Source organism: Pollachius pollachius, assembly GCF_949987615.1.
Source record: "Pollachius pollachius genome assembly, chromosome: 8".
Lineage (NCBI taxonomy): Eukaryota > Metazoa > Chordata > Actinopteri > Gadiformes > Gadidae > Pollachius > Pollachius pollachius.
This window is the reverse complement of record NC_136941.1, coordinates 24,115,949-24,129,589: the sequence shown is the minus strand read 5'-3', so window position 1 is coordinate 24,129,589 and position 13,641 is coordinate 24,115,949. Positions and strand designations below refer to the sequence as shown.

At 42.1% G+C, this 13,641-nt stretch overlaps 1 protein-coding gene across 2 annotated transcripts in view; it reads left to right on the top strand.

Annotated features, from left to right (window-relative positions):
* The window catches only part of srpk1b (SRSF protein kinase 1b), a gene marked incomplete at its 5' end in the record, with an annotated part of 32,423 nt that overhangs the window by 9,742 nt on the left and 9,040 nt on the right, over positions 1-13,641 (top strand). For both annotated transcript variants that reach the window (XM_079741856.1, XM_079741855.1), the window contains 4 exons: positions 12,186-12,313; positions 12,427-12,535; positions 12,623-12,710; positions 13,236-13,323. In XM_079741856.1, coding sequence (XP_079597982.1) covers positions 12,186-12,313; positions 12,427-12,535; positions 12,623-12,710; positions 13,236-13,323 — 413 coding nt within the window. The remainder of the gene's footprint in view (positions 1-12,185; positions 12,314-12,426; positions 12,536-12,622; positions 12,711-13,235; positions 13,324-13,641) is intronic.

Genomic DNA, 13,641 nt, shown 5'->3' with positions numbered 1-13,641 from the left:
AATAAGGTTTTAGTGGCATTAAAAAGTCAAATGAAGTATGTTTTGAAAGTAAGAAATTCCTTACCCAACTAATACCGAATTCCAAAACATTTACATTCTCTTGCAACTCAGCATTGTGTAATTGAGTTTTGTAGTAGGTGATATGTTTTTGGTATACAGATCCAAGTGATTTGCCACTTGAAAGCATCAAGCATTATATCATATTTTTATAATCATGAAAAAGAAAAATACATTATGTGGATATAATAAGTGGAACAGAATAATGAGTTAGGTAACTTTGTCTTACTCCCTGTCTCCTTCACCACCATTAAGTGCCTATTAATGAAGGTTCCTAGGTTATTTAATTGGCAGGAAACAGCCCTGTGAGGTACTCTTCCACATGAGTGGGAGGATCAACTGTCAACAACAGCTTTTTTTGAGAATCGACCGTGAAAAAAGGTGGACTCGGTTTTGTCTTGAGATGAACAGCAGAACTGCTGTTGTCCTCCACCTGCAATGCAGTGCTGGAATGCATCATCCAATCATGCCCCGGTTCTGAGTTAAAGGGGAGGTGCCTGGCAACTGACGACAGCCAAGGAGAGTTGTCGGTCAAACAGAGGGGGCCGGTGAGCGAGCGAGGGAGGGAGAGAATGCATGTGAACCAGAGAGAGAGAGAGCAGTGGTGTCCTGCGCTCCAGCTATCTGCCTGCGGCACAGCCTCTTAATCTCTGTTATTTTCTTCTCCGCTCATCTCCATTTTGACTCATTCTTATTCTCTCCATCCTTCATCTTCCAATTTATGTTCTTTTACTCTGTCATCTGCTGATTTGCCCCCCCACAAAAAAAATGAAATCTCTGGCATTAACTCCTGAGCACCGATTGGCAGACTACGCTTCCCTTGTGCCACTTCTTTCTCGATTTCTAGTCCCTCCTCTGATCCTCTAACTCATCTTTCCTCTCCTGCTGGACACCCTGTGGGGAGGGCTATCGACGCCCCCCTCTGTCCTCTCTGTGAACCAACGTATGGGCATCCGCGCATCTCACAGGTAGGCATTCGGAGTGTGCATGTGTCTCTTAGTGGGTCTCGCTGTACCCGTATGCTGGGGTCTCTTAACGCAACAAGCATTCTTTGGGAGACATTGAAGCTTGATTGTTGATGTAATGTGTAAGAAGTGTAATGTTTGTTGAGAGGGAATGCCTCCGCTGTAGCGCTTCCAATATGGATATGCTTAATTCAAACGCAACCAATGGCCGGATATAAAAGGATGTACAAATACCTCCGTATATGTTAAAGAAACTGTGATGGCACGTGTACATTGCGTTCTCCTTTCATATCCACAAGGTCCTGCAGTGTCATCTCATTGACTACTTGAACAGCAAAGAACCAATGTACTGATGTTATTTTATTGTTGGTTGTTCGTCTTGGTACATGCTGGGTGTTGGTGAGCAATGTGTGGGGGCGAGCAGTGCTGAAATTAGGTTCAGCCATGTCCGGTCCAGTGTGAGAAAAGAGTAGACACTCTCGAACTCTCGTTAACCTGCATCTTTGCCTGCCTCTCTCTCTCCCCGTCTTTCTCTCTCTCCTTCCCTCCTAGCAACGCAGTAGCGACTGATCCCAGACCTTTTCTGGTGAAGCAGTACGTCAGTATGACTTAGTCACACAGGAAAAGATTTATTCATAACTGTTCAATGTGTTGCATACCCTAGATCTGGGCTTACCTTGTTAATGTTTTACTTGTATTAAATCTTGGTGATGTTTATTTTCGTGTCATGCCACCCAAGTGGCCCATCCCACACAGGATTACAAGACACTGATGTAACTACACAAAGTGTAGTTTATGCACAATCACAATGCATTACACAATACAATAGTGTTGTCAAAAATATCGATTTTTCGATAATATCGATACTGAATTTTTGAAACGGTTTCGATAATCATTCTCTGCAGTATCGATACTCAAATACCAGCTTTCTTCTCTCGCACAGCAAGTTAAAAGTCACACATCGCTACAGCGCCTCATAGGCCCGCCTCATGTCATTCGAACGCGGTCTCTCGCATTGATTCGGCCCTAGTCTCGATGCACTGTGTGACGGTATTAGCCTAAAGTTAGCCAACAAAGCTAGCATGTCAGGTGCAGTACCTCCGCGACCAGTTTGGTAAAGAAGGAAAACAGCAGGAGTGCTGTTTAGAAGTACTTTGGCTTAGGCAAATTACCAAGGAAATTCCAAAGACGCATGTATACCCATATACAAGAACAAGGTTTTGTGTTTCATAACTGTGCACATGCACAGCAATAGCCATCTTTTTCACGAAATCTGACCTACTCAAACTATATATTATATTAAAGCTGAGTCTCCACTGATTCAAAGAGACAAAACCATATCACTCAGTGACTCAAACTCAAGGCAATAAGCAATCCAGAACCAACTTCCCATTTTCTTTAATGATGTCTTACCTTTGCTATTTTTGTCCCCAAAGTTGAGTTTGATCGCATCTAACCAGCATAAACAGTTAATCCAGTGTCTGGGCCCAATTTTGTCACTAAACATGGGGTTTATAATCAATGACTAAGAAGTTTTCTCAGGAAATAGACAAATTCAATGAATTATATTTGCCAAAATTGTACAATTGGTTCTCAAGATATCTACCTGTTTGTGTCTCATAGTACTATAGGGCTACCAACTATAATGACCTACTGATTATTATTTCAGGTGGAAATGTAATCCACATATGGGTCAGGGTTAGATCCAGTATCGTGACCAGTGGCGGCTCGGCTCCTTAAAAAAATCTCAAGTGGTGCTATTTTTCTAATAATGATTAAGGTGACCCATTCAATAGGTGCATTAAGCAAGACGGTATCAATTTGTTTTTAGATGATTACCTCATACAGAGATCCTTCTTGTGTCCACTAGATGGCAACTCCATTAACAAAAATGATGTACTCCACAATTAATTATTTATATTAATCTAATGTTGTATGTTGTAAAAAAGCTAAACAGGAGAAAATATGTCCATTTGAAACACGACTTGAATCTACCGAATCTGATTGGACAATGACAGTTCCTATGTCTAGAACACTGATAACTACTATTGCTGTGATAGAATTGGTTAGAAAAAATATCCCTCTTTCTCCCCGTTGGTAGTGCGTCACCCAAATTGCCCCTATACACCATCCGACCCTGATCGTGACAAAACTACAATACAGCCGCCCTGCATCGGATAAACACTAAATATAAATTGACATATTCCTATTAGCCAACGCCTTTTCAATAGTCACCAATCACAATTGTTCTATATTTGAATAGCCAAGCTCCTCTTTCCGATCCGACTTTACTGGAGCCAATCACCAAGCTGGCTCTTCCCCCTGAAGCCCTATTGGCTGGTTTAACAAAATGACGAAAGGGAAGCGACGACAAGCAGCAAATTGTGCACAGTCATTTGAACTACGCCATTTGATCATGCCTCTTGTGCTGAAGAAAATGAACAAATAGCAGTCTCCCCAGACCAACGTGCAATCTACCACTGAGCTTGGTCTGGCAATAGCCAGGTTAATATCCAGTGTTATCCAAGTCACTATGTCTATTGTATATCAGGCCTCAAGGTTATATTCAGGTCACTGTTTTTATGATGTATCAGTGATCAGGGACTGCCCCAAAATGGTAGCATTTGAAACCATTAATTATTTTGATGCTAGGTATTTTTTTCCTAGGTTGCATTAGTGTCAATAAAATGAATAAATATATAGATTTATTTGGGCTGTTGGTCTTCCCCAAAAATGTACTAGATGCACAGTGTCACATTTCAGAACAGGGCTGTCGCCACATGGACATTAGTTGAGGTCTAGTCTTTGATGAGAACACGCTTCAAAAAGTACAAACTACCTCATCACGAGCTTGCGGAGCCACTGGCTTTCGTATCCTCTTTTGGTACAACTCGACATGTTACGGTAGAGCCTCAATGTAAAACGAGTCACACACATGGTGCACCGTAGTGTAGAAGGATAAATGGAAAATTGCATTGAAGGTCTTGATCTGTGTGTTATGATGGGTGGGTATGATGGTTTTGAGCAGTGCTGGATGCTGTAGTGTGCGATATTGTGTGAGTGCTTTCATTGGAAAACAAAACACACCTCAAACGCTGCAGGGCTCCAGACATACCTTTTTCACTAGGATCACTGTGGCCCCTAACTGAACATTTTAGGGGCACAACCAGAATTTTTAGGGGCACACACCGTAAATCAACATGCCAATGTGATTTTCTCATTTGTTTTTCACTGTATTACTAATACATATTTTGATAATAGATGCGGAAATTACAATGTGCGGTTTCAAATTCAGTGTCACATTTTATTGTGATTCTCATCTATACCAACTATTTCCACATGTGCGCGCGTGCGTTCGTTGAGCACGGCAGCGGCAGTTTCACGGGAGTGCGCCGGCTTGTCGTGCCGCTTGACAGGACGCCTCCTCTCTCGCCTCTCCATTGAGAAGGCAGCTGGCGCGACAAACGCCTCCCGTGTGAAAAGCCCTTTATGGCACATGAAGTCCTGACCGGGTTCGGGTACCGCTGGTTTTGCGAATGCGAGCGAGACTTCTCTCGTGCTGGATGTTATTCAGGAGCGGAGGAGTCGACCGTGGATGATGTGCTTCATTTGCACAGCAATCTAAAGCACCAGGCCAAGCACCACATAGTTTAATTCCACGACGTTCCATCTTATGTGGGTAATTTTCCGTCAACATGAATTTATAGTGTGTCGGGTGCGGAATGTAATTCGCGCTACTGTGGGAACACGGGTCGGATGCGGTTTTAAGTATTGCAGGTACGGGCGGGGGCGGGCTTTCAAAATAAGACCCGTGCAGGACTATGACACTGGCACACTAGCCGCAGGTCCGAAGAACGAGTCAATAGTTTGCTCACATAGACGTTTACGCGCTCGATATTTAATCTCTAGCACCCTCCCCCTCCACACATTAGTCACTAAGAGTGGCCATTCCCTATCCTTCTCAAACTCATTGGGCTGCTACAGATTCCGGATTCGTTGACGCATATGAAGGTATTATTGTAGCAAAAGTCTTTAGCACCTGTAACTGCAGTTTTTGAATGCGTACACTAAAGTCACAGTAAATTTGAAGTCGTATATATTTATTTTGCATGTGTTTTCTACCATTGTAAACACAAAATAGGGTCTACGAACAGTGTTGGGAAAGTTCACTTTCTACGTGAACTAGTTCAAAGTTCAGTTCACAAATTTTAAAATGAACTAGTTCAGTTAAAAGTCAAAGTGTGCAGGGCCAATCCCTTATCTGAATGAAGATCCTCTGTCATTGGTCACATTGGTCTCTCCCTGGTGGATCTGCTGTTTTCTGCTTCCTGTAAAAACAAGATACAGGTGTGCTGTTATTTTTATGCAGCTCACCTCTGCACATCAATATAGTAATCTCCATTGGCAATACTTTATACTTCTATAGCCCAATAAACAGATCATAACAATTTTTAATATACCTTCAAAACTTTTTGTTGGCATTCAAGATCAGCTGCTTCTCAAAGTTGGCATCTCCCAGCCGGTTTCTCCTGAGTCTGAATGAGATTTTCACATGATTATGGCAAAAAATGGTTACAGTAAGGAATTGTGAACTGAGGCAATCACGAAAATAATTTGACATTTTTTTTATTTTGAAAACCAGAACTAGAATGATATCACCAAGAACTATAATTTGAGGCTGGGTATTTACTGTACTTATTACCAAAGAATAATTATGTAATATAATCAGTTTATTCCTACCTGAAAATTAGACCACCGATGCTGAAGAGCCTCTCTACTGGAGCGCTTGAGGGCAGAGCAGTGTTGTGTTTTATGAACAGCCTTCTGAGCTTTGAAAACTGCATGTATTCATCAAACCCATCTGTGGTTGGGGCATCCAAATAGGGTCCACTTCAGATTTTTGAATAGCCTCAGGTTTTTGATCAAATCTGAAGAATGACACTGCAGGATCTTTCTTGTCACATTTACCACTGGACTTGGCTTGACCTGAGTCTCTTGCAGCTGAGTCATCAGAGTTGAGGGTTTGAAATTCTCTTTTCAGCATCAATCTGTACTGCATTTGTTTCTCCTCATCTTGGACCCAGTCTAGCTTGAATCTTGGCGCCAGCATAGCGGAGAGTATGTGGTCCCTCTTCTCCAGAAGACCTGCCAGCCTTTTGCTCAGTGATTCCAAGATACTCTTTATGAGGGGTCTGCATGTAATGAGACCCTCTGCTGCAGTGGGCTTTATGCTCTCATCCAACAGGTCGTTCATATGACATTGCAACTGCACAATTGTTGGAGCCAGGTAGCCAAGAAAGATGTTCTTCTCTGCTTGGAGGGTGTTTAGTGCAAGTGCTAAAGGCCTCATCACATCCACAAACTTGTGAATGAATTCGACTTCGTGTGGAGAGAATCTGCGAAAGTCAAACTCATCTCTCACAGTGTGCAAAATCAGCTCGTCATGTAGGGGAGTGGCATCATTTTCAGGGGTGACCTCAGCCATGTTAATTTCGGCCTTGGTAATTAGTGTTGCTATGCGAGACAGTCGCTCCATCGCAAGAAAAACTGAGTTCCATCTTGTGTCATTTGTCACAAAAAAACCAATCCCAAGCTTTTCCTCCACAGCATCAGAGGCCTTTGTACTTTGCTTAACCAGGTTCCACAGAGCCGATGCTTTTGCAAAAACAGCCCTTGACATTGTTTTGTAGCGTTTTTCAGTAACCTTTTCCGTATCTTTGGCCACTAGATTCAAGGTGTGAGCCATGCACCTTCTGTGAGGGGGAGAGAGGGATGATCCAGACCTGAGAGAGGCTCAGGCTCCATCCGGTCATCTTCATCTGAGTCCTCACTGGCGGCAGCAAAGGCTGACACTTCATTGTCACTTCCAGTTTCATCAAAGTGGACCACTGTCTCTGGAACTTCAATAGCAATATCCATCCCAAAACAGTTGAATGCCTTGACAAAATTTGCAACATTGTCTGTTACTGTACACACAACCTTGTTGTGGATTTTGAATTCTTGGTGTACTTCTGACAATAATTTTGCCAACACATCATGTCTATGTGCTCCTTTAATCCGCCGGCATGCCAGTACTGCAGAGTATCTCTTAGAAACATCAGTTTTGTTTAGCCAGTGTCCAGTGATGCCCATAAATGCCTTGTTCACAGCTGACCAGCAATCTGCTGTTGTGCACACAGCATCGACCTCAGACAGTTCAGTCTTAAGTTCACTTATGTTTTCTTTAAATTTCTTGTTTAACAGTGTCTGGGTTAGGGTTAGGGTCTGTAGTTTTTTTCTCGATGGCACCGTTTTGGATGGCTGCAACCCCTGTATTAGGTTTATGAAAGCTAGGCTTTCCACTTTACTCAAAGGCTGCAGGTCTCCGACAATATACTGCACCACCAGGTTGTCCAGCTGCGGCTGGGAGATGAAAACGGAGCTGCTGTACGCAGTTAATAGGATTTGGGTCGAAGTCGAGGATCTGTCTTGACTGTCTTTGGATTTTTTATTTGCTTGCACATACCTTGAAGTCGGGTGCTTCAGTTCAATATGCTGTTTCAGGTTTGCTCTGGATGTGACTGAAGTGCGAATTTTCTTTTTGAAAGCCGGCGGGCAAAGTTTGCACAGAAATGTTAGATTGTTCCCATCCTCACCGACCTTTTCATTTAATTCATTTAAATGATCATACGAGTACGACGCCTCCTTTCTGCTTTGTCGCCTACATGCTGCTGTCGTAGCCATGCTGTTTTTTGTTTTGAAGACGCATGCGGCGTGCGTCACTGGTGGCTGTGTTGCCAGGCAGATAGGGTGTTTTTCCCGCTACATATTTAAGTATATGGTATTTTGAACATTGAGCCCCCTTTCTGGTTTGTCTAGGATGAAATAGAGTGGTTGATTCAAGTATCGTAGCGAAATACAGTTTATATCGTGTTTTATTGCACATTTAGCACATTTTATGAATCCCATTGATTTCTGTTGGAGGACTCATTGCTCGTTGGCCGGAAACGGAAAGGGGGGGTGTTCACGTTTGGTTGTAGTCTTTTCGCTCGGCTCTTGCCCTACTGTTGAGACGGAGAACCGAGCAAAAAGACTACAACCAAACGTAAACAGCCCCCCTTTCCGTTTCCGGCCAACAAGCAATGATTCTAGGAGGTATTCTAGTCCGCTGAGCTATGAGCCAGAGAGCTAACATTATGGATTGTACATATTTATAATTCGAAATTCGTCCCAGCCTTAATACTGTAATGACCTCGTCGGTGACATAACAATGTCCAGTCATGAGTACTTGAAGGAACTTTAATGTAACAAACCAGGTCACTGAAACCCGTAACCAACGGAAAAAAGCCACACTAACAACCACCGGTTACCCGGGCAACCCCCAACCCGGTCCCTTCAACGTGCAAGCCCCCACCCTCCTGTTCTCCCAAGGCCCTCCCCCAGCTGACCTGATGATTCGCCCCCACACTGATTAACAAGAAGAACATTCCAATACATGCACATAGAACAACTGGCATAACGGACATTGAAATACAATGCAACACATAATACACAAACTCTTTAAATGTCCCAGGGTCGCTACAATACCACAGATACTCTAGGGTCTATCATATAACCGCGTTGTCTGATTACAGTTTAATTCGTTTTTCACAATTAACAAGCTCTCGTTTTGAAGAATAATCACCCCGCCATTCGTTTCAATGGGATCGCAACAGTCTATTTCAACATAAATTGTACATATTTATAATTTGAAATTCGTCCCAGCCTTTATACGACAGATACTATAGGGTCTATAGCATATAACCGCGTTTTCTGATTACAGTTTAATGTAACAGTAAGCTGGTAACACCGCAACTGCAAATTAACCGCACGGTGATAACCATGGCAACCGGTCAAACAAATGTTATCTTTGCGATCCTTCTGCGCGCGCATCCACCGTGCTGATAAACAAATAACCCCCCTATTGAACGAAGTTAAACCAAGTGAGCGTGCCGTTCACAGACACCAGAATGAACGAGTTCACAGTAACGTTCTTCAGGGAGTAATACAGTACGTTCAGTTCACGTTCGCCCAAAATATGAACGAGTTCATGAACTATCGTTCAGTGAACGTGTTCAGGCACAACACTGTCCTACGAGTACGCAAGTCTGGTTTACAGGTGCACAAATCCTTTTGCTACAATCATTGCAGCGCAGTTGGTGCAAAACACATTTGCACACCCTTGTTTCATAATCTGAGAACATGCCCAAAATGTGTGCATTCGTAAACCCAAATTTTGAACTAATGCATCAGAAGTTGCACATCTGTGAAAAATTTCCTCACAAATAAAATGATATAGAACGCTATGTTGATTCAGCATTTTAATGAGCGAGCACAAGTCCATCGTTACAACTGTTCGAATCTGCTCCTGCAAGTCTCAGCTGTGGGGTTTTTTGCAGGTAGTTTTGCAACACGTCTAGGTGGTACATGTGTAGCAAAAGTGATTTGTACCCGTATGAGGCAGAGCGTCCGTGGGTGGGACAAAATTGCAGCACTAACCAATGAAAGTCGCTGGCAGGGGGTGCATTTTTCAGACTACACTTGGACCATCCAAGCAGACCATTAAAATACATAGAAGGACACTTGCGGAATTTTAATGCAATAAGTTGGAAGGAATTCAGTTGAACTAAGTAATTTAATTTGACATTATGTAAGATACCCAACTCCGTCGTGTAGGATGCCCTCTTGTCTACTTTCAAGACTCCAGAAAGTAAGAGTTTGCATGAATGGTCTCAGTGTAGGCATGTTCTCAGATTATGAAACACGGGTGTGCAAATGTGTTTTGCACCAACTGCGCTGCAATGATTGTAGCAAAAGGATTTGTGCACCTGTAACACAGACTTGCGTACTTGTAGACCCTATTTTGTGTTTACAATGGTAGGAAAAATATTTACGACTTCAATTGTACTGTTACACATTTGTGAATTTAGAGTACACATGCAAAATAAATATATACGACTTCAGAATAACCTTAAGTTAATCGTAACTAGTCAATAACTGAAAAAAATGTCTATGTATTAATAACAGGCAGGTAATATAGAGGAGTGCAAATAGTTGGTTTGTGAGTAAAGAGATGTCAAGGCCCTGGCGGTAAAATTAAGTAAAAGTAAGTGAATGAACACAGATTGATGGTTTGTGTCAAAGGACATGCCAATGCTGTGACAAAGCGGCGAAAAAAGTGGCGTGACCAAATGTGTTGGTGCCACCAAACTAAAAAGTGGCACCAGTGCCATCAGTAGACTCATAGCCTTGAGCCCTTTATATCATTACCTCTTAAAATCGATTGTTTATTATGGCAATGCATCATGCGTTTACGGTCCCCTGTATTATGCAACTAGTTCCTATGCTATTTGTTTTTCATTAAAGCTATTGCAGGCTATGTGAAATGCTTGAACCGCTGCAGTACCTGCAGTTCAGAAGAGTATTTTATGTTTCCAGCACCACGGACAGCACCAGTGTGTGAGACAGGGCTCTGCAGTACAGTTTGTATGACTGATTTAGCATTTGTGTTTAGCCTTTCTTTTCTACCTTGCTTGCTTGTGAGTTTTTCCTTAAACTACGCTTGTGGTCTCGAAGGTATTTTCCAGGGAGCTGTTGTGTAGGAGCAAGTGGGAAATTGGCTATTTAATAATTCATTCCTCCATGTCGTGATTCTGTTTATCTAAGTGTCCGATCCCCGTTGGATTGAACCATTTGGTTAATGTATGATGTTTATCTAAGTATTTTCCCGTTGGATTTAACTATTTGGTTAATGTATGATGTTTATCTAAGTATTTTCCCGTTGGATTGAACCAGGTGGTTAGTGTATGATGTAGGTCTGGGAGATTAATCTAATTTCGATCTCGATTTCGATTTTAGCGTCAAACGATCACAGAACTAATATAATAGAGTTTTCGATTTTTTAAATTTTTTAAAATTATTATTTTAAATGTCTCATAGAAAGTGCAGAACAGCTGGATACATATCTGTACATTATTTTAGATTTGAACATTTTCTTTTTGACCATTTTGTGTATCCTTTTAGGCAAAATTTCAGAGTTCTCAGTTACTGTGTTTTTGGGAGAGACATGCTGAAATAATACATCCTGTTTGCAAACTCAAAAATAATCGTTTGAATTATCGTGATTTTCAATATTGACCAAAATAATCATGATTATGATTTTTTTTTTCCATAATCGAGCAGCCCTATGATGTTCATCGAAGTATTTTCCCGTTGGATTGAACCAGTTGGTTAGTGTATGATGTTCATCTAAGTATTTTCCCGTTGGATTGAACCAGGTGGTTAGTGTATGATGTTCATCTAAGTATTTTCCCGTTGGATTGAACCAGGTGGTTAATGTATGATGTTCATCTAAGTATTTTCCTGTTGGATTGAACCAGGTGGTTAGTGTATGATGTTCATCTTAAGTATTTTCCCGTTGGATTGAACCAGGTGGTTTGATGTTGGGACACGCAGAGTCCCACGGTGGATGCTTTGCTTGGGTTCGTGCGGGCGTGGGCTTAGTGTGTAGTGTTGTTTTGTTGAATGAGATGCTACATCTCTGAGGGGGGTCCTTCCACATATAGCAATACATATTCCAGTGATTTGTAATCTATTTTTGTTCCTCCATTCTTGTTGAATACTGGACCGAGCCTCCCTGTCAAAGGTCAAGTTTGGTACTAAATCGAAATGTGGATTCTAAAGAAGAAACTATAGCCCTTTTGTGATACGAAGAGGGAATAGCATCTGAAGTGAAAGCTCTTCATCCTTTCATCTATCTTTAGGGCTGGGCGACACAAAACATTTATTAAAAAAAACGTGGGGAAATTGACGATCATGCTGGATATCATGATAAGCATGAATTCAAAATACCATTCTAAACGGTCTAAGTGAGGGTAATTAGATTTAAAGTACTACAATTTAAGATTTAAGACCATTTAAAAGGCATATATTATCGTAATTAAGTTAGACTACAACTATCTAACCATACTATCAAGATAAGTCATTATCTTAATTTCATGACAATATAATAGTCAGAATTATCGCCCCGCTGTACCGATTGGCAGATCCAATTATCCCTTTTTTTAACCATTACTGAACCAAATGAACCTTGATTCTCCCTCTGTGTCCCCCCCTCTGTCTTGCTCTGTATCCTTCTCCCACCAGGCCGGAGCCTCATGGTCGTGGAGGTGGATCTCAGTCAGGGCAGGCAGACTCTCCCCCCCCAGAGCAGGATGAGGAGATCCTGGGCTCAGACGAAGAGGAGCAGGAGGACCCAAACGACTACTGCCGGGGTGAAGGGCCTTCTCCCCTCACACACACACATCTACCCGGGGTCTTGCAGGCACGCATAAACACAAATGCACAAACACCTTTGTTGACGTTCTGTTTGTTGTGTGTGTGTCAGGTGGATATCATCACGTAAAGATCGGAGATCTGTTTAACGGTAGATACCATGTGATCCGTAAGCTGGGCTGGGGACACTTCTCGACGGTGTGGTTGGCCTGGGACATCCAGTGAGTTGACTCACAACAAGTCGTACAAGTCTAGGGGACTTCTAATTGTTTTCATGTTTTCATGATGTGTGTGTCTGTGTTTCTCAGGGGGAAGCGCTTCGTGGCGATGAAGGTGGTGAAGAGCGCGGAACACTATACAGAGACGGCCTTGGACGAGATCAAGCTGTTGAAATCTGTAAATCAACACACTAGCTCTTGGATACATTTTGTTCATAAATTGAATGTCTATATTCTGGTGCTTTATAAAGTATAAGAGAAACCCCTGTGAAACCTCAGATTCCAACGCCATGAGACAAAACATATGTTTTGGGCTAGAGCACTGGGTTGTTATAGTAAAAGTGTCTGGGTAGTTTACCCCCCCCTTGGACGTATTCAGTATCATCAACGCCGCCCAGATGGACCTCAACACATCCATACACACATGGATGTGTTCGCCATCGCTTATTCTCGCGCCACCGGTGTCATTTTGCATTATGTTGACGTAACAACTGGCAATGTCTGTCAAATTGTGTTTATTTAAAACTCTTTTCTCTAATTGCGGCCCATTGTTAGTAACGGTTACAAAAAGGAATAGATCAAATTGTTGAAGATCACATGAGACGTATTTTCACGTATGAGACGTAAGTTTCAAACAAGACAAAACCATTTTTGGGTTCAATGCTCCTTTTAAAAAAATGAATTGTTTGTTTGTGTGTTGTAGGTCAGAGACACGGATCCCAGTGACCCCAGCAGGGAGAAAGTGGTCCAGCTGCTTGATGACTTCAAAATATCCGGAATGAACGGCACTCGTATCCTTTGCAAAAAGAAAACCAGAACCTAATCACACGTCCTGCTTCTTAGTGATCTCTTTCCTTTCCAGCCATCTTGCTGTCAATACTTTCCAATCCCTTTATGAGAACTCTCGTTGTGGAAATGAAGACGTGAGTGTTGGGGAGGCTTCTCTCTTGACACAAGAGGGAAAGACGTAGCTGTGATCTATAATTGAAAGATGACCGTTAATTGTCTTTCCATTATTTTCTCCTGTCGGTAATGGCAAAAAATCCAACGAAAATCATGAATAACACTATGATGCCTCTAGCTTAAACCTTGGATTAATTGCTATGATG